Source organism: Drosophila navojoa, chromosome 5 (genome assembly GCF_054131105.1).
Source record: "Drosophila navojoa isolate 15081-1374.11 chromosome 5, UAZ_NAV_1.0, whole genome shotgun sequence".
In the NCBI taxonomy this organism is placed as follows: domain Eukaryota; kingdom Metazoa; phylum Arthropoda; class Insecta; order Diptera; family Drosophilidae; genus Drosophila; species Drosophila navojoa.
In genome coordinates, this window is record NC_142893.1 from 15057130 (window position 1) to 15078864 (window position 21735).

The following is a 21735-nucleotide window of genomic DNA, read 5'->3' on the forward strand; positions in this document are numbered from 1 at the left end:
TTTGTGCGCCATGCGGACTGCTACTCTCGGACTACAAAGTGTCAGGATTTCCTGATCCGAAAAATGGATATACCTGCATTGACGCCATGAATGAGTATTCTGCAGTCGATGTTGCTCAACTGCAACGTTCTTACTTGCTTTGACTGTGGGTAGGTAGGAAAAGAACTTGATCGCAATATGCAATGCTGAAATATGTCGCTTTATAATGTCAAGATCTACAAAATATATATAGAAATACACAAAGACATATGTATATGTATATAAGTGCTATATGAAACGGTTTGTCTTCAATTGCGCTTTCTTAGATTTCGGTTTTAGTTTCTGCATGTTAGCTCGCCTCTTTCGGGTGCAGAAACAGATGTAGGAGCAGAAGGCAAATAAGGCATAGAGTATGGCAGATACATAGCAGCGTAATGCCAGAGTCCTATTTAAGCGATCGCACTCGGTGCGAAATTGCTGCAGACTCTTATAGGTCTCCTTCAGCGGCAGAGTTTGAAACATACCCATGGAGTTGAGCGAATAGGACATGCCCATCAGCAGCAACTGAATTGTGCCCCAGATGCTCAAGAAGAGGCAGAAGAGGGAGCATTTCTTACCGCAAAGCATTCCAAGTGCTTACCAATTCTCAAAATCTACAAAATCTATATAATTAATTTTTTGTATATGTAAAATTGATAGATCGTGTGACGGCTAAAGCAAAACCACATCATCGTCATCTCTCTCTCTCTCTGTCTCTTTCTGTTTGGCTACGACAGGTGCAAAGCCCACATGAAATGAAAAGTTTACGCCACATGAACCAATTCAGCTCCAGCTCCAGCACTTGCTCTTACCTGTTGCCTCTAACCTTGTGCGATTTTAATGACATTAGATCTTGCCGGCCAGATTGTGAAGGTTAGACCCAGCCCCAACAGTACGAGCACACATAAACACATACATATGTACATATATCGCATATATATCGCATATATCGACTCTAGCTAACACTCGCTTTCAGTTGCTTTTGCGGTTGCCTTTGCTGTTGCTGTTGCCGTTGCGGTTGCGTTTTCTGTCGGGTTGTTCAACTCGTGCACACATTTTGCATAAATTTTGTTTCGGTTTCGGATTCTGTGTTCAGTCGTTCAGCAGTTGTTTGACAGCTGCTATTAGTGACAGTTCAGCTAGCTTAAGAAGTTCACAAATTGAAAAAAGGAGAGAAATATATGCTCTCACCTGTCTTAACATGTTTTGTTTTCAAAAATTATAAAAGCCCCATACATGGTCAAATGAAATGTTAAATCAATGTTAAGGATTCGATATTGAATTTGTCGTATATAAGTAGGTATATATAATATAATAATGATGTATGATATAATATAATAATATCTTTATAGAGTGTGATAGAAATTGTCTTATTGTATATCACATATCAAGTTTCCTAGTTATATATCATAATATCAAGTTTACTAGTTACATACACATGTAAATACTTTTTTCAAAGAACATTTATGGGCTTAAAAACCCCTTTAGAAATTTTTAAGAAGCATGTTCATATGCTCATAAAATTTACCTTCTCCTTCTGGATTTGAGTAAAGAGTATGAGTAGATTACCTCTATGCCCATAAACATAAGTTGAACTATTTTTAGTTTCGATGTAATCTGCTTATGGATTTTTATAGCACATCTTGCCATAGCACTTTACACACTGAGAGCTCTGCATATTTATACATATTTTTTGCCTGTATGCACTATACACTAATAATAAAAGTACGGAAAATAGTAACAACTACTCACCGATTTTCCAAATAACGCATAAAATGGTATTTCGTTTCCTTCCAAAAAAAACTGCTAAAACGAGTAGCGAATGCGAAAAAATCGCTATAAAAATGTTTGCCAAGTGCCTTAAAAATCCGTTAGACGAGTTCAACTTGCGAAAATTCGTAAGACGGTTTAATGTTTTATTTCTTTATTTTTATTTTTATTATTTTTGTAATTGTTTGCTTCGTTTTTGTTGTTTGTTTACACAAGTTTTTGTGCAGTCGTTAGTTTTATGGTTTGCACAAAGCCTTAAACTGTTTTCCTTCTCTTTTCCTTTTTGCTGAAATGTGCAAAAGGCTTTCAATTAGAAATAGCCATTAATCGTTTATATTGAATGCTATTAGGTTTTAGGATCCACGCTCTTAAACTTAACAACTAGACAAAGCTCCAGAGACATGAAAATGCTTTTATGCTTGGGGCTTTTTTTTTATAGACAAGCAATGATTTTTGTAACATTTATAGAGATAACTATGCAGAAATGAAACAAATATATAGATTTATACATATATAACTATAACATTTATTACAATATTTGAAACATGATCATAGTTTGAAGTTTTTTAATGCCTGTGCTATACAGAGCCCTATAAATTTTTATATATTATAAAAAAAAATAAATAAATAAATAAAAAAAAAAAAACATTGTATCGCAGACATCCAAAATGAATTCAAAGAAAACCTTGACATTAGCTTGTTTATTTTCGAGCAGCTCAGTTTACATGTCTCGTAATCACCAATCAATCAAGCTACAGTAGCCACTCTAATGAAGGACAGACACATTAAGGTATTCAATTACATAAGCTGCATTGGCTTTAATTATATATCACAACAGTCCAACATTATTCGAATCACTGCACATTTTTTTTTTTTAAATTTATAATAAATTTACATATATAATATAATTGTGCCATTCAGTTTCTCCACAGTTCTATCTGCTTGAAATTCCTTCGACTATCGAGAGAAATTCCGCCAGAGTCAACAAATTATCAAAACAAATAATTCTTAGCGGAACGCCAAGCGCAGCATTTTCTTTTCTTTTTCAACTGAATTTGTGCATATATAGTTATTTATATTTATTTTTATTATTATTATATTTTGTGATAAGATGGCATAGCAAATATACATTTGATTTGCCTTTTGTTGTTGCTGTTGTTGTCAATTGCTTTCTTTTATTTGTTTTGCATTCTTTAAGTAAAACACTTGTTGAAACGCGCACATACACACGCACACATAAATACCGACACCGACACACTCACACACACACGCACGCAAACGCCGCTTTGAATCAGAGCTTGGCGTATATACCGTATAAAGCAGGCTAGGCTGCACAAGAGCCAAAACAAACACGAAAATGAACCACTAGCGGCGCAAAAGAGACAGCGAGAGTGAGAAAGACCGTAACGAAGCGCGACACAACCAACTTGCTCCACGTTCGCTGCTGGAATGAAACTAGTGAGCGTAGCCGCCAAGCCACTGGAGAGACGTCGCATTGCGTCGATTGTGTGTTTGTTTAGCTGTTGGAGCTCTTGGCGCTTGCTTGCATGCTAGCGAGGTATTTAAAGTTCTGGACTACAGCATTAACGATTTGCAAGACATTATAGATGTAATAATAAAAATTAGTACAAATTTTATTTCAATACAATTAGTTGTTTAGTATATAAGCGGTTCACATTTGAAATTTATGCAAATCATACACGTAAATATTCTTCTTAATTGTGTATTCTATTTTTTAAATTGGGTTAATTGTTACTTAATTAAGAAGCAGTCATTTTTGTTATAAATAAAACATATAAATCAAATTGTTTCCTTTAACCAACTGTTGATTGAAATGAATGTTTGATAAACGAACAGTCCACTGTTAACTTAACATTAACGTAAAATGAGTGCTCTCAGAGAGAGAGCAACAGAGTCTGTTGCAGAAGCTAGCGCTACCAGACAGAAAGCTGGCTGCTATGGCGAAGCTAGGCAGTGTTATTATAATGCGCGTGAAGTCTTTATATTTTATTTATTGTTATAAAGTTTTAACATTTTTATTATTTTTGTATTATATTTTTTGTTTCTAAATACATTGTTTAAGTTATCTTGATATAATTCTTAATAAACATAAATATTTGTTTACATATAAAAGAGATCAATAATATACATACATATATTATGTTTTCATGTAATCAAGTTTGAAAGCTCATTTACAATGCCCTATATAGACTCATAGGCTTTGGCCTAATAAAAAAACACAAATAAAAATTCTTTAAGTTTTAAATATTCAAAATATTTTTGTTAAATTTACCAGCTTGTCCATATAATATTTGTGTATGGCAAAGATTTCCTGTTTGGCGCAATTAAAGCTCAACTTTTATGGCAATTTAATCGGTAGCGCTTAGAAGTATTTTGCGATCATTAAAAGCAGATCTCTGTCTGCTAATTTTGGCCAATGGCCAACCAGCATCTGAGGCAAGCTAATGCCATAAAGAACCAAGTGTGATCGAAGTTACGCCCATGCCCAGTTAGCATGAATTACTTTTTGATTACTGGCCATATATACATATGGCTACATGGAACGATCGCTAGATCGATACGAAGCTAACTGTGATCGCCTTAAAAGGCCGCAGTCGGATACTTTCGCAGCTGTTGGCGGATTTCCGCTCCCAAGCTACTAGAATTTCCAGCCACCCAAATGACAAAAATGTGCCCATGATTAGAGAGCCTCGCAGTGGTCTTAAAGGCAAAGTTTGTCATTTGATACGGCACCGCAGGAGGAGTGAGTGCCAGCAGCAGGAGAAGGAGGAGGCTGTGGAAGGAGGCCTAAGCACTCGAGCGATTAGCATGTTAAACAGCGGCTGCTTAAAGACTATAATTAAGCGACATAAACTTGGGTATTAGGCGCTAAATACACACACTCGCACACAGTCAAAAAAGCTCCACACACACGCACACACACAAATGGGCAGTGCTGAGGGGAAATTGAGTAAAACGGGGGCCCTCCTATGATTTGCATAACTGTTTGGCTGGGGCACGCACTCGACGTCTCGATCATCTTCTGGGTGTGAGTCTGGCCCATGGGCCTGGCTTGCATTCGAAACAGACGGCAGACGGCATGGCAAACGAAAAACGGAGGCAAACAGACACAAGCACACACACACACACGCACGCACACTAACACATTGATATGCACCTGTCCACATATGCGACACGTTGGGCTTTCATTTGCTGCCTAAGAAAGAGTAAACAGTCCCCAGTCGCATATTCTATGAATACACTCGACTCAGTCGGGGCATTCTCAATTTTATGATGCAGTGCAGCAAATGTGTGAACAGGGGAAAAACTCCAATAATAATGGTATATACAAAAACATCCAAAGATATATGAAGACAAAACTAAAATATATTACATTAAATTTATAATGATTTTTTTTTTAATTTAATTTAATTATTTTATTGAATTCTTAGTTGTAAATATATAAATAGAGCAGTTGACTAACTGCTTAATTTTAATAATAATAATATATAAAAATATATATATATATATAAATATATAAACAAATCAAAAAATATTCAATTAAATTCTAACATATTTTTAAAATTTTATATTATATATTTTTATTTAAAAAAATAAAAACTAAAAAAAAGTAAAAAAAAAAAATAACAAAAATAAATAAAGCAACTAGTTGATTTATATTTAAAAATTAGTAAAAAAAATAAAAATAGAACAACAGTTTATTTACACTAAATAATATTTATAATATATGCTATATTTATTTTAATAGTAATTAAATTATATATATTTTGTTGACATATTTTATTTTCAATTTGTTTTTTTTTTTTAGGGTATTCGTGTAGTCAATGCTCAAAACTTAATTTGCTTTTGCTTTCTTATTGTTGTTTTTTATTTATATTATTTTTTTTTTTCGTAACACAAAAGAATTTCCATCAATAATGTCAATAGTACTGCAGCAACAACAACAAGTACTTACAACAACAACAACAAGAACAACAACAAGAACAGCAACAAGTCGACGACACTCCTTATGAGCTGAGGCTTTTGGCTGAAGGCGGTTTGCATACGACTTTACTAAGGAAAAACGGGCATATGGGTTTTGAGACAAGGCAAAGTTATTGCAGAGAGAGGATAAGAAATTTCAAAATTGTATAGAAATATTTAGAGATATATAAAGAAGATAAAGATGTTATACATGGAAGATAAAGATAAAAATATAGTTTAACTAATTGATAGTATATAATTATTTCATTAATAATGTGCATATGTTCATATACAACATATAAACAATATTTTACAAGTGATCTCTTGAGCAAAAACTCTATATGTGCAGTCCTCTTGGATATGGGACAAAACATAAGAAAATACTCTAACTTTGAGCTGAGGCTCTCCAGTCATTGAGCCTCATTTTAATACCCCCAATCATGAGCGAGTATTGCGCAGTCGTCGACGCCAGCGATTGCAACGTTCTTAGTTGTTGTTGTTGCTGTTTGGGCTGACAGCGACGCGTCGATGATGGGGCCAACGTCACGACGAATTATGACCACAAAAGCTGCTTGGGGTTTTAAGTTATTAGATAACCTAACACAAGCACATGCATACATTACTATAATAAATATACATACATATATATACATATGTATATAATATTTCTTTTATTTTACATCTTGCAATTCAATCTGATTTCCAGCTATATACAAAAAATCAATAGTCCGAGCAATCCAGCGGCTTAAGAGCCTCCCTCGCATCTGTTGAGCTCAGCTAAAAATGTATTTTAAGGTCAGTGCACACTCACCTGGGCGAATCTCTCTCTCAGGTGAGCCCCACTCCCCTCCCAGCTGTAACTTGACTGCGCCGCGATGCCGCTGGGTGGTTGGTTGGGCCAAACGCTTTGATCTAAATTTACATTTCGCCACATTGCTCTGCAAATGCAAACAAATTAAAGTTAAACGGACTGAATGGGGAAGTTCAAATTCCGTATTAATGCAAGTATAGAAAGGTAATTTTGGTAGAACACATACATATATGTATGTACATATATATTTGACTATTTTAGTCTGACTCAATAGCAAATATTGAAATAAATTTATATAAAAATTAAATAATTAAAAAAAAATTATCAATCATAATATCATATAATAAGAAAATAAAATATATTATGTCTTATAATAAGCCAATAATAATAACAAAATAAATATATAAAAATAAATATAATGTTATATAAATTAATATAATACTAACAACATGCAATTTGTTATTATTATTATTATTATTATTATTATTATTATTATTATTATTATTTTTATTTTTTTTTTTTTTTATTATAAAATGTAAAGCCTATACCTAATATTCTACCTATACAACACATTTAGTTTAATTATATATATTTTGTATATTTATGTATATACCAAGCTTTAACATATCCATCTTAACAGTAACGTCTAAAAGTATGCACACAACTGACTTTAATGCCTACAAAACTTGCATACTTTTCAGCTTTTCATACAATCTATTTCGCTCAGCACAGACATTTTTATTGTCTGTATGTCTACCTAGAGTTTTAAAATAAATTTTCATAATATATGTACGTATGTTCACTCTTCTGAGTCTAGTTTTATTGAGCTGGTGTAATGCTGGCCTCAGCTTCCATTAAATAGGCATGGGGGCTTTGTCCAAGCGAAGAGCATTGAACGAGTATTAATTAGTATTTATTATTTAAGAGGAAATATAAGTGCTTGAATCTATCTGTATAAATGTTGAGGACTGCAGGTCAAAATTAGAATATATAATTATATTGGAAATACAAAAATAAAGTGAAATACAAAATTTATATTTTACAAAATGTTTTATTGATATTATTTTTAAATATTCAATCACAAACATTAAATTATAAATATTATTAATAAATAAATATATATAAAATAAAATAAAATAAAATATATACATAAAAAAAAAAAACAACAAAATAAAAATCAAAAGCTGATAAAAAATATATATATAGAATAAAAAATAAATAAATAAATAAAATAAAAAATATATATAGAATCAAATAAAAAAAAAATAAAAAATTAAGAATTAGTAATTTTCTTTAAATATTATTATAAATTAAAAAATCCTATATATATTTCAATAAATAAATTTATATTTTATAGAAACCTTTAATTCATTATTCAAATAAAATTCAATAAATAATAAATAATAATAATAATAAATAATACATGTTACAGCACATTAGTTTCCATATGTTAAATTAAGATTAAATCTCATTTATTCCAGCATCCAAACGCTGTTCATACAAAGGACGACAGCCACGCCTCGCCTCGCCTCGCACGCAGTCGTTTAATATAAAAGTTTACAATATGCAGCCTTTGGTGACAAGTCGCGGTGATAACCATAAACTGATTCTTGAAATGGCCAGCTGGCAGTTGGCGGTTGGCGGTTGGCAGTTGGCAGTATTGGCCCACTTGTGCCGGGTAAAGTGCGACGCATAAAGTATGGAACAGGTAGACTGGACCATCAGCTCGTGATGGAAACTATCACCGGGACCAGTCACGGATTGCCAAATGCCAAATTGTCGATGTGTTTGGCAACACTTTTGACTTTGTCTTGGCCAGCTGCAGTTGACCAATTAACAGTTTGGCCGTAACAGCTGCAGCAGCAGCCTCAGCTCCATTTCATTGATTCATTCATTAATTCCAGACTCATAAAAGCTACACGAGTCTCGCTTTATTTTTCATTTACTCTTGCATCCATAATTGTGGATAAATTTTGAAATATGACATGGCTGTTATACCCTGTAGAAGTGGAAGGTGTATGAGACGAGTGTGTTGCGTTTTGGCTTAGGTATGCCACAGGTGGAAAGGGCGAATTTGAGGAGTTTAATAAACATGTGGAACTAATCAATAGAAATCAAATATTTAGTTGTTGATCATAAAGTTTTTATTTAGAATTATACATTGTTTGTGACATTCCTTTAACAATTTAAAATGCTCTACTTTTTATTTTTATTTTATATTTATTTTTACTTTATTTTTATTTTATTTTTAAATTCATTTTATTTGTATTTTATTTTATTTTATTTTTTTATTTTTTTTTTTATTTTATTATTTTTTTTTATTTTTTTTTTTTACTTTATTTATTTTTTATTTTAATTTATTTATATTTTTTATAATTTTTTATAATTTTTTATATTTTTTTGTATTTTTTTTATTTTATTTTATTTTATTTTATTTTATTTATTTTATTTTATTTTATTTTATTTTATTTTATTTTATTTTATTTTATTTTATTTTATTTTTATTTTTATTTTATTTTTATTTTTATTTTTAACATATTTAATAAATAACAATTATTGCTTAGTAATTTATTTAAAATTATAAAAAAAAAAAAAAAAACACTTTATACTTAATTCGACCCATCAAGTCAATCCATTCCTCCCATTCATCTTGCTTCACAGAGTATTTACCCTGCTTAGCATCTGCTACTGTGAATGGCTATACGCAATTCACACTGACTGTTTGCTTTCAATCAACTAGACGCAATTTTGTATTTTGGTTTTCGCTTTTGGTCATCGTCGTCGCTTCATTTTGCAGCTTTTCCGATTGAAATTCAAATTCAAATTCAGGCGCTGCGTTAATTAATTGAAAATCAACACAGTCAACACAGAGAAATACGCATACGCAGCGTGAAACATGCGCATGCGCATGCGCATGCGATGGCCCGTCACAGATGCATGCATGGCATTCACCGCAAAGCCAAATGAGCAAAAGAAAACAACAACAACAACAACAAAATCAAGAGAATTCTTCGCATTGAGCAATGGCCAACTAGCTGCACCTTGGATTTGCTGTTAACTGTTTTGCTGTTAGCCGTTCGTATTGCATTGGTTAATTAGGCATTCGTCTGTGGCTCGGCCTAAAGCATTTTGCACTAATTTGGAGCTCGCTGGCGTGCGCTCGCTCGCAAACACCCGCCTCCCCCGAACCGCCCCGCCCCGTCACTTATTGCCAAATGCGTCGCATTTTGCTGTCGACTAAATAAAGCCAGGCTGGGAGGCGACCGATGCCAATTTGGCATCTGATTTTATAACCCTTCTCCAGTTGAACAAATGAACATTGGATCAATTGATCAATGGAGCATAAATTGAAATTGATAATTTTATGCTGCCGGAAAATAAGCGCAACACGATTTTCGCGCGGCTATTGAAAGCAATTTTCACGCTGTCTGAAAACAAAACTGGAGCAGGCATCAAATCTTTTATTTATAAACTCACACGCACACATACACAATTGTTATATTGACTTTAATATTTGCTAATAGATTTCACATAAATCACATTCTTGTGGCATGATTTATGCACAGGCACAGCACAGCACAGCACAGGTGTCTCAGGTGTCTCAGCTGTCTTGTGGCCACAATTTTGGACTGCCTTTGGAGGAGGCTTTGCTCAGACCTCGACTCTCCACTGTTGCAGCTTCAAAATGCTGCGTCATCGGCGCCGCTCGACCCTTAACACCTTAGCTAGTGGTTTGGATTTGCCAAAAAGTCACACGGGCTACAATGGAGATGGTGGATTAGAGATTAAATATATATTGTAGATTGCTGGAAGTATAAAATCATTATACTATAGAATATTTAAATATTAAAAATAATAGATTGACTTATATATTAACTCTATTTGTACGGAATCCTCACACACAGGTAGAGTAGGTATATCAGAGAGATAGAGAGAGGGAGCTCGTCTAGAATAGCTGAAGCAATAATTATATTGTATTTGAAAGTTCCACTCAAGAGGAATTCCAATTATGCTACTCAAAAAGAAATATATCTATATACAGATAGTCAGATAAGCGTTACATTTATTAAATATTATTTAACTGATATGACAACTTTATAAATGTATTATAAAAATTATGTTTTCTATTATACATATTAGTGAATTTGTACCTCTGATACAAAATTACCTAAAGTTATAGTCCTACGAATATAATATACCAAAATTACATAGTCTCTGACTCTCATCACTTAAAGAAATTGATAGTTTAGGTCAAGTAATACGCTGCCAGACATAGTGTTACAATTACAGCCTCTTCTCTGAGAGCATATCCCTTGTTGAGCATTGCACAATCGCAGTGCCTGAAGCACCGTCTGCAAAAAATTGTTACAACAAACTCGTCACTTGTTTTCGCAGCGATTGTGTGACAAAGGCCATCGGAGCTACCCGAGCATATGGTAAAATTTAGAGTATCTAAAATACAGTTAAATTGGATTATATATATAGAATGTGAGGGGAATGCGCAGTTACCAATTAATTTGTAGCCGGGATGAAGGCATTTATCCAAATTTGGGTCATCTGGATCATCGGCCGTCTTCCTTACTAACTTCTTTTCATCCACTTTACGTAGGATCTTCAGAAATCTGCTGGTAACTTTACATGGCTTATATTTATCCTTGCAATGCATACACTGATTGCCATGGGCATTAACATCTGTATAATTTAGTTTTTAGTAATATGATAATATATAGATGCTTACTTGGACTGAAATTTAGAAATGCACAGGTCATGTATAGCCATAAAACGATCCTTAGGACATCCATACCGGAATTTAGCTTATTCAAGTAATAAAATAATTTCGAATGTCATCAATTAGAAAACTCAGAAATTCTATGCCTATTCTATAGAGTTGAAAATAACCTACTTTGATTTGTAAATACTTCAATATATATTTTTATATTTTATTTAATATTTTTAGTGTTATATAAAATAAATAATAATCCCATTCTTCAGGGCTTCACCTAGAAAAAAAGTCCATAGCGCCCACAAGGGTTAAATGCCTTAAGCCAAAAAAGTCCCACGAGCTGCTTCGTGCCCGCTTTGTTGGCCAAAAGTCTACGGCGTGGCTGGACACTACTTTGTAAAATGCAATAATAATAACAACAATTACAACAACAACAACCACAACAGCAGCAAATCACAATTTTTAGCATTTTTAGCAAACAGACAAGCAACAAATATGGTCAAATGTGGCACGCAGCAGTATTTTGGCTCGACAGCAGCCGCAGCAGCAAAAGTGAAGCTGAAATCTAAAAAAAAAAAGATTGTTTTAGAAATTTGTTGTAATTTTGATTTTTTTTTATACTCATTCGTTTTTTGTTAGCAATGATAATTATGCAATTGTTGGCCGTGTCAAATAGTCGAGCAGCTGCGAATAATTAGACAGCATTCTCGCCTGGATTCCTTAGATACACCCAAACGGACGAACTATGTATGCAAGTATGTGTGCCAAACACTTTGTGTTCTAAGCTAATTAAGTGGTTAAGCGCAAGGTTAAAAAGGCAACCAATTTGGTTAGAAAAAAACAAGCTCAAACAAATCAAAAACATGTAGAATTCTCCAATTGAATGCTGCTTTCTAATTAGAAATCCCGAGCGAGTGCGCGGCTACCAAAAATAAAAATAAAATAAAATAAACAAAAAAACTCCCAGCCTGCCCGTCTGACGACAAGTGGTCTGCCTTGCCAGCCAATCCAAAGCTGTTGCGTCATCCGCAATGGCAGCAACAACAACAACAACAACAACAACAACAAGAATCGCATTCGGACGTTGTCGCTGTCGTTGTCTACTTCAAAGATACTTCACAAATTGGTGCTGCTCTGGCCCGCTTTGTTGACGCTGAACGACGAGATCGAAATCGAAATAGAAATCGAAGTTGAATTCGCCTGGCCTAGGCACGGACTGGGTATCTAGCTAGTCATCTGTCCAACGTCCACTGTCCGCTGTCCGCTATCCGCGTTGACTGCGTGCGTCGCGTTGCAGTATAAAAGTAACTGAGTGCACGCATTCAATTTACAGTTGCAGTTCTCAGTTAAAAGCCTAAACATGAAACTATTGGTAAGCCAAAGATATATGATATACGATATATATATATATACGCATACGATATATCCTTACTAATCATGTCGTGCCTCTGACAGATTCTATCCACTTTGTTGGCCGTTGCAAGCGCTGCACCCGGCTTGCTGGATCTTGGATTGGGACACACCGCACCCGCCATTAGCTATGGACATGCTGAGCCTGCGATTACTTATGCCCATGCAGCGCCAGCCGTCACCTATGCTGCAGCTGCTCCAGTCATCAAGTCGTATGCGCCAGCTATTAGCTACGCAGCGCCAACTGTTGTGAAGTCATATGCGCCCGCTATCAGTTATGCTGCACCTGCTCCGGTCATCAAGTCATATGCACCAGCCATTAGCTACGCTGCTCCCACGTTGGTCAAGTCCTACGCCGCGCCAGTTGCTGTCGCAGCGCCAGTTGTCAAAGCCGTTGCTGCTCCGGCCACAAGCTACTCTCATTTCAGTTCGGTAAGATTATTTAAACAGTGAACCAGTTCATTTAGAACAATTATAGCTCAATTGCTTCAGACTATCGATATTTATTCGCATATATATTGGCCGATATCTGATTCATTTTGAATCCTATCAAACCGTTATTCTCATCGACAGGTTGTTTCCCACGCCACGCCCATCATCAAGTCATACGCAGCCGCACCCATTGTTAAGTCATATGCCGCACCAGCTATTAGCTACGCTGCCCCAACCGTAGTCAAGTCCTATGCTGCCCCAGCGATCAGCTATCAGCCAACATTGCTAAAATCATACGCTGCTGCACCAGCTCTGACACTGGGTGGTTACGATGGCTATGGCTATCACTAAGCAGCCACTGTCATCTCCAGTGCGTGTTTTGGGTAGAGATGGCCACAATGAGGCGTACAAGTGAGAGGGAGCAAGTAACGAGAGAATGAAAGAGAGAGAATGAGAGAGTTGACAGCCGCACGATTTCCAAAACTTATATGTTTCAACAAATTCCCATATTTCGTATATTCTGTATTTATTTAAGGCCCCCAATCATTGCAATTAAAGAAAAATTACATTTTTCAAATGCTGCTATTGTTGTTTTAGTTTTTTTAAACTGTGGATATGATTATTTACTCTAATGTGCGGGTAAATCGATCGTATTTAGTAAAATGAAGCAAATATTGACACCAATAAAACTTCCATTGTTCAGAACTTTAGCAAGTTGACGCCAAGGTCGAGCTTGTGAATCGCAGAATTCCGTTGACTATGGAGAGGAGACTTTGTAAAATTTGTAAACACCAAATTTCTCAACTTACATCTGAAATACGAAGTCCCAGAATTAAACGCAATGGGCTCCAATTCATCAGGGACACAAGCCAGGCTGGTGCCTTGGCGCGAGGTGGATAACGTTCCAGCCACATGATGGCGATATGCAGCAAATAACAATAAACGGAAGCGCGCATGATGTGTTGATAGGCTGACACTGAAAACATTTAAGATTTAATACATATACATATGAGTTCTGAGCAGAATCTATTATACACTTACTGAGAGGCGGCACATAGTGCGGCGAGGCGTGGCGCGTAAGATACATGAGACCCCACGCCGTTAGCATGACAACAATAAGTATGAGAGCGCCGCGTCGATAGCCACGTAAGAGAAATGAGAGTCCCAAAAAGATTTCACATGCTGCCAAAAGAAAATTAGTTAAATTCGGCATATGTAAATGTGATTAAGAACTCACCATACAATGGCATGGCAAAGACCAGTCTGTAGAAGGTGCCATTCCGATGCAATGTGAATCCTATGGCCACATCGCCAGACATTGTCTGCAGTATACCCTTGGGTGTATAGCGCAGGGTAGTTGCATTCTCTACATGCACCACGGCTATTTTTACAAAAGTCCATCCAGAGGGCGTATTTACATGTTCATTGTGCGCCAGCGGCTTCCGCTCATTATCGTGGGTCAAGGCAATCTTTGCCTGGTTCTGATCGATGCCCAGTTGGATGTCACAATTGATACGCTCATCGGGCCAATTACGTTCTGTGTCCACGCACCATGTCGTCGATTCCCAATTGTTGGCCAGGAGACTGACGTTGCCATTGCTATAAACTCGTAATTCAAAGTCTTTTAATGCGCTACCCAACGACTCCAATGCGCCACTAAAAGAAAAGGAAAATATTTGTATATTTGTGTTCTACACTCATTAAATAGTATAACTACAGAACTTGGCAATACGACAAAAATTAATCAAATCCAAGGTTATTGGCGCCTTTGAAGATCCGATACTTTACGGAACTAGTAGTGGCGCAGTTTATCGATCATCCGATGACTTGTAAAAAACTTGCTTATCGCTTCCGCATGTATTGGTCATCCGATAGTAGTTGGTGAAATCTTGGCCACTAACCACCTGGTTATTGTCTTGGCTTAACAGCTTAATAGCCGATAGCAAATTTTATCCATTTTAAGCTATCACAAAATCCCCCAGACTTACGTATCCTTCAACAATTTTTCTATAAACTCAAATAACAATTAAAAAAAATATGTACATACTTTAGTATCACCAAGTGAGGTGTCCATATTTGTAATAGTGGATGCTCAAACGATGTCAGTCGCCCATAGCTCTCCGGTTGCCAGCGTAGTCGATCATCTTGCCAGTGCATCATCAGTTGCATACGCGCATGCAAATGGGCGCTAGATGGATCGTAAGCTAGCGATTGCATTTGAAAATTAAACTGAACCTCAGTCAGATTACTGGGCAAGCTGCTGTTCGCACCCTGATATATTAAAGCGCCCAGCAAACGATCTTCAACGGATTGCTCATGCTCCTCCCGCTCCATTTCATTCGCTACGAACACATTTGAGATAAGAAAATGTAAGATATAGACTCCAGCTAAATTCACTTACTAAATCCATCAAAGGCGCAATCATAGAACCAGCGTGCGGAGTTCATTCCAAATGTGCTGAAGCTAATGTAGTTGATATTCAGCGGGGAGGGATCAATATAATGAAGCAGTGGTTCCTTCTTAAAGCCAGGAATATAGACATACAAGTCACCATCTAGAAATAAAAATAAATATTATTATATAGGCTTCAATTCTTTGAGCTCTACCTTACCTTTAGTTTGAACGATTTCAATTGGCGTTGGCTCATACACCGAAAGTAATTCAATATCTTGATTTGTTGAGACTCGCTTCATTCCCATGTTTGTGCGAATGGTGGAAAATGTATCTCCGCCAGCTCCAATTACTGCGATTGCATATAAATAATATATACAATAAATATATACTAGAATTTTACGCAAATATTCTAGACTTGCCAATTTCGTATACTCGATCCTCGGGACGTGGGTGATTTGTTACCGAAAGTAATATATGGGCATCCATGCTCGTTAACACATAAAATTTTAAATGTAGACGCTCATTGGGCAGGATATTATTATTATCCAAAGTGTGTATCATAAAAAAATCTTTGTATGCATATCCAGCGAATTTATCAATTTCAATGCTGTCGCATGTGTCCAACTGGGCAAAGCTGATATTATAACGGCCCTTCGCGTTGGCCGGATGCAGCGCTAGTGCCAGATATAAGAAAACACTGATAAGCCATTCTGCGGACAACATTGTTTTTAACCGAAGCGCGTCTCATTCGTTGTGGGCTCAAAAAACAACTGAAACTTGCGCGCGTCAATTAACATAATTAAGTAAATTATCGAGGCTGAGCAACTTTGCATTCCTTCATCGGGTAATTCTGACATCGCTGTTAATGTTATTTTATAGCTGTTAGCTATTGACAGTAAGTAACGAAATATATAATTTCACAAAGAACTGTGAATGTTTATTGACTGGCTCGAATAAATATTTGAATATACATAATTTATTTTAACTTAATAATGTCAGCAAATTTATTATTATATAATGAACTTGTTGTGAATCATATTAACTTTTCCTGTTGCGATTGTAGGATACCCCCAATTTTTTTGGAGCCATGTTAGTTATGCGAACTGAGCTTAAAGAACTAGTTTCATGTATTTGAACATAATCAAAATATATATATTTCGATTTATCGATATTGATTAACCATTCGTAACATATCGATACGATAGATTGTCTGTCGTATTGAGCTAAATTTTCATTTAAATTTGATTTGCAATAAATCCGCACGTAGGCGTTAAAAAGTTGAACTGCTAGAGTTGCCCCATTGGCCATGCCGGACGACAGCCAAGATGTCAAAGCCCAGAAACTGGCGGCGGCGCGTAAAAAGGTAAAATGAAAAAACATCATGACGTGGACACCAACACAGATTGCCTTGTATTGATTTTGGTGATTGTTTTGTAGCTGAAAGAGTACCAGCAACGCAACAACAACAACATTGAGGAGAACACTGGCACTAAATCCAATTCGTCAACAGTAAGCATTGCCAGCAATTTATCCGAACGCTCCGATTGCGAATTAAGCTCAAGCAATGGCGTTGGCAGCGGCAGCGGAAGCGGAGAGGCGCAGACGCAGCAAACACTGGAGCAGAGAATGCCAGAAATGCCCTCGGCAGCTGCGTATTTTTCCGAGAAAACGATGCCGACACTACAGCCAGAAACAGAAGTGCAATCCATTTGGCCGCTGAACGGACAGCAAAGCGATGCAAATTTGCAAACAATTCAAGTATTAATTGCAGAAAAGGCTCAATTAAATACGGAGCTAACGAAGAGCCGGCATCTGTGCCGTGAGCGGGAATTGGAGCTGGAGGAGCTACGCACAGAGCATGGCCAGACCATGGAACGACTGGACCAAATGCAGCAGCATTGCCAGGAGCTGCAACGTAGCGCTGGACAGCAACGCAATCAAAACGCTGAGCTGCAACACAAACTGGCGGTGGCAAGTGCTCAAATCGAGGACCAGAAGGCGCATCTCAGTGAGCTGGAGGCTCAGGTGCAGCAGCTCAAAACGAAGCAGGACGAGCTGCAACAGCAGCACACCGAAAAATGCAATGAACTGGAAATGGCACAATTGCGCATTCGTCAGCTCTCGGACGAGTCGAATGTGAATGCAGACAACCGCGTCGAGACCCTAACCCAAACACAGTATATGTATGAGCAACAAATACGCGATCTGCAGCAAATGGTATCACAGCTAACGCAGGACAAGGAGCAGGCGGCAATTCAGTATCAGAATTATGTGGCCAGCCTAAAGGAACGCAACGCCGAACTGACCGAGGAGGCAGCCGACCTCAAGGAGCGCGAGCGCCAGCTGGTCGAGCATGTGAGCGGACTCGAACGTGATATACAAAAAAATTTAGCTCTGCAAGCACAATACAAGGAAGCAGCCATGAAAGAAGCCGAACCAGTCCAGCCAGTACAGACCGAGGTGAGTGATTCTCTAGAGAGTGTTCCAGCTGCCTTTAACTGAGGTCAACTTTTAGACGGCGTCGAGTGCGGAGTTAGCTGCGTTGAAGGAGAAAATTGGAGATTTGGAGTTCGAGCGACACGAGTTTCAGTTGAAAATTAAATCACAGGATGATCAATTGCAAATGAAGGAGATCAGACTTGCTGAGTTGGAGCAGGAGTTGGCACGACTGCAGACAGATCGGGGGGATCAGGTGAAGCTATTGGCCACGATGGAGTCCGATAAAGTGGCCGCCTCGCGAGCCCTCAGCCAGAACATGGACATGAAGCAGCAGTTGGATGAGCTGCAGCAACGTTTTGTCCAGCTGACCAATGATAAGTTGGAGCTGGTCAATAAACTGGATGCCGAGGAGTTTGCCAATCGTGAGATGCGCCAGAACTATGCCAGCATGGAGCAGAAGCTAAAAGCGAATGAAGAGCGCTTCAAATTCAAGGATGAGGAAATGATACGACTCTCGCACGAAAACGTCGAGCTGCAGCGCACGCAGCTAATGCTGCAACAGCAGGTGGATCGATTGAGGCACTATGAAGTGAGTGGAGACTGACCAATTGGAATCAAATGAATAACCATTTCTGCTCTTAATTACAGGCCAAGGTATATCATAGCAACAATCTAAGCGAAATGTCCATGACTGAAACTGATACAGCCGAGGGCGCTGTGGAGCATGTGAATGAGCAGGATCAGCATGAACATAAACACCATCATGACGATCATCAGCATCATCACGAGCACAAGCACGGCGACGATCATCATCATCATCATGAGCATAAGCATGGTGACGATCATCATCATCATCAGCATGATCATCATGATCATCATTCCCACGGCGATCAAGTGTCCACTTGCGAGACTCCCTTGCTGCCTACAGCCGATGCTGTGGAAAAGCTGCAATCCCGCTTCACCACACTCATCAGCAAAGTTGCAGATCTGACCGAGGAGAAGCAGAGCCTGGAGCATCTGGTACTGCAGCTGCAAAGCGAAACCGAAACCATCGGCGAATACATCGCTCTCTATCAGACCCAGCGGCGCATGCTAAAGCAGCGCGAGTACGAGAAGGCCGCGCAGATGCGTCTGCTCAAGGCGGAGCGTGAGCAGCTGCGCGAAAAGATCGATGCACTCAACAAACTGGTGGGTAGCCTTGGTCTAGCCGTCGATCTTCCAGCCGAAGCAGCTGTCGTTAACAACCAGCCGGAGCAGCAGCAACAGCAATTGCCAGCAGAGAACGAAAACTCTCAGCAGATTATACACAAAATACAGGACATTATAACGGAAATCAAAGTCAATACCGAACAGGCGCCCAGCACTGGACAGGCCGGTGGCCAGGCCGTGGACCATCTCAACTGCTGCCTGGGCAAGTTCGAGGTTGTCTGAGCCCGGCCAAATGAGAAACTGCATATGTTAACATATTGTATTCAAAGTGCAATTATTTGTTAAGCGTAATCGCGTTTTCGCTTCGACCAGCCTCTGTATAGGCTATACACTCTTTTTTGTATATGTTTCAAGAATAACCTTTAATCAAAGCAAAAAACTTTGGCTATAGCTCTAAAAAAACAAAATAAATAAAATATATTTAAAATTTATGTGTATGTTATACAAATGTTTGATATATATGGTGTCTAATTGTGAAATGATTTCTATATAATATAATTTTGTATTTATTAATTTCGCTGTATAATATGCTTGCTTATATTTTTATCACTCCCTAAATATAAAGACAATGGGATAAAAAGCGATTCGTTTGAGTTATATAGTATAAATATAGAATTCGTGCATATATAAATGAAAATTTCTTTGATTCAACAACTATAGCCTGGGCATATTAGAGATTGATTCTAAAAAGTTGATAATGGTTTTTATATTTCTTAGTTCGCTCAATTTTACATTTATCGTTGTTGCCATGCTTTGCCAAAGTAATTCCAATTTAAATCTATATATGGATCCACTTTTTTAATGGATAGTCTGGAACTTGTCAATTGATAAAGGAAATTAGTATAATAATATATATAGTAATCAATCAATAATAATCAATATCCGATAAAAGTGATTGGGAAACAGATTTAAATAGGAAATATAACTACACATGAAAAGATTAGTTGATGCATTACTGATCAAGCACAATTTCCAAGAGGCAAACAAAATTTCATTTAGTTTTTGTGTCGTTGCGCAGTTTGGTGCGCAGACTGGCTTCCTTCAGCGAGCTAGGCCGACAATTGCGCCTAGCACGACTGGCTATGGAGCCCTCGATGCTGGTGTCGTCCGTCCGGGTCAGACTAATGCCAGTCGTGGCAGTGCTTCTCGTGCGTTTTCCCTTTGTCTTTGTAGAGGCGCGTTGCCAATTTGATTTCAAAGTGGTTTCGTCTTGGCGCGGCGTGCTGCAATCCCCTGGTCGATTAGCGATGCCATTGAAACTGCTGAAATTCAAATGACTACGGCGCGGCGTCAGCGTAGGCTCCGCACTTAAAGACGAGCACGGCAATGTCACCTGGTTTGGTGAACTGCTTTTAGCAGCAGCTCGTACATGCTCTATGCTCGGCTCTTGTTTGCATACGACACTCTCACGCTCTCCTATCATCGTCTTCGATAAATTTTGATCGCTGTGATCGAGTGAAGTTTGGTTCTCAGTCTTGAGAGAAATTTCTTTCGATGGACTCTGCTCTTTGGAAACAAACCTCGGTCGTCGTTTTTGGACATTGGTCATATCACGTAGGGGCAATGGCGAAGCCTCCACACTAGAGATGGTTTCAGATGGTTTTAGATATGGTTTCTGCAGTGTATCACTCGAATCAAGGGTCAATGGCGAAGCCTCCATACTACAGATGGTCTCAGATGGTTTTAGAGATGGTTTCTGCAGTGTATCACTCGAATCAACGGTCAAAGATAAGGTGCTCTCTTCATTATCGCTCTCTTCGATAATGGAATACATATAGCCAGCTACAGTTGTCGGAGTCGGAGTCGGAGTTGGATGCGCTGGCTCAGGTGACTCTTGGACCTGTGGAGAGCTCATGTTTGCCTCCAGCTCTACCAAATGTCGTGGCTCTGGTGTTTTTCTCACCATTGTTACTTTTTCATTCTAAAACACAGAAATTATGTATTCATTTCTCGAATATATAAAAATATCTACTTACACAAGGACTCATTGGAGTCATGTTCCTTTCGCTTGGCTCATCCTGCGAATTGTTACTGCTTGAGACGCTACTCCGACTTCTTCTAGTGGGAGACACCGGCAGAGCTCTTTGAAGTCGTTCGCTCGACCGACGCAGCTCCGAGCAAGCTTGTCCATTGTTGTATGAGCTGGACCTGACATTTTCTGATACCTTTGATGTTTGAGATGTGTCTTCGTTGTCTTCACGGCTATCTAAATTTAGGTCTAGGGAATGAAGCAATGTCCTAATAGCGCATTTCAGTTTTTGTTCATGGTATTGAGCGTCAGCTAAGCGTATTTCTCGTTCTTCCAGTAACTGCCTTTTCAGTAAAACTTCGGTTTTCAGCATCTCGGCAATAGTTATACGCTGCCTCTGGACTTGATCCATCAATTCAGCATTTATTATTTTGTACTGCTCCATTTTATTCACATTTCTTTTTATATATCACAACACAACGAAGCTAGTTTTGAGTTTGGCGTCGATGCTTGAAATAATATCGATTAGTACACAAATAAAATGCTGTATCGATAATTTATCTAAATAGTCCGAAA

At 37.6% G+C, this 21735-nt stretch overlaps 5 protein-coding genes across 8 annotated transcripts in view; 2 read left to right on the forward strand and 3 right to left on the reverse strand.

Annotated features, from left to right (window-relative positions):
* The window catches only part of a (arc), a 58374-nt gene extending 55112 nt beyond the window's left edge, over window positions 1-3262 (reverse strand). Inside the window, exons 1-2 of one of the 4 annotated variants that reach the window (XM_089261589.1) lie at window positions 2918-3262; window positions 1771-2074 (exon numbers count right to left, since the gene is read on the reverse strand). The gene's annotated coding sequence lies outside the window, so the exon portion shown is untranslated. Of the gene's footprint in view, window positions 1-1770; window positions 2092-2917 lie in introns of those variants that run through there. The other 3 variants (XM_018103128.3, XM_089261590.1, XM_089261591.1) reach the window with 3 other exon arrangements.
* A 9157-nt stretch (window positions 3263-12419) lies between these two features.
* On the forward strand, window positions 12420-13725 carry LOC115564517 (uncharacterized). The gene is made up of 3 exons (XM_030388907.2): window positions 12420-12678; window positions 12762-13148; window positions 13290-13725. Exons 1-3 carry the CDS (start codon window positions 12667-12669, stop codon window positions 13497-13499), a joined length of 609 nt encoding a protein of 202 aa, XP_030244767.1. The 5' UTR covers window positions 12420-12666; the 3' UTR covers window positions 13500-13725.
* Window positions 13656-16328, reverse strand: NtR (neuronal acetylcholine receptor subunit NtR). The gene is made up of 8 exons (XM_030388909.2): window positions 15962-16328; window positions 15760-15891; window positions 15550-15702; window positions 15196-15490; window positions 14386-14804; window positions 14190-14330; window positions 13958-14124; window positions 13656-13905 (listed from the first exon to the last, which is right to left on the reverse strand). The coding sequence occupies exons 1-8, from the start codon at window positions 16263-16265 to the stop codon at window positions 13777-13779; spliced, it is 1740 nt and encodes a 579-aa protein (XP_030244769.2). The 5' UTR covers window positions 16266-16328; the 3' UTR covers window positions 13656-13776.
* Window positions 16329-16709: 381 nt separating this feature from the next.
* On the forward strand, window positions 16710-19621 carry LOC108652815 (Golgi matrix protein 130 kD). The gene is made up of 4 exons (XM_089261596.1): window positions 16710-16905; window positions 16980-18002; window positions 18058-18570; window positions 18630-19621. The coding sequence occupies exons 1-4, from the start codon at window positions 16849-16851 to the stop codon at window positions 19410-19412; spliced, it is 2376 nt and encodes a 791-aa protein (XP_089117722.1). The 5' UTR covers window positions 16710-16848; the 3' UTR covers window positions 19413-19621.
* LOC115564523 (meiotic from via Salaria 332) lies at window positions 19607-21730 on the reverse strand. The gene is made up of 2 exons (XM_030388917.2): window positions 21167-21730; window positions 19607-21111 (listed from the first exon to the last, which is right to left on the reverse strand). The coding sequence occupies exons 1-2, from the start codon at window positions 21602-21604 to the stop codon at window positions 20182-20184; spliced, it is 1368 nt and encodes a 455-aa protein (XP_030244777.2). The 5' UTR covers window positions 21605-21730; the 3' UTR covers window positions 19607-20181.
* Between the last annotated feature and the right edge of the window lie 5 nt (window positions 21731-21735).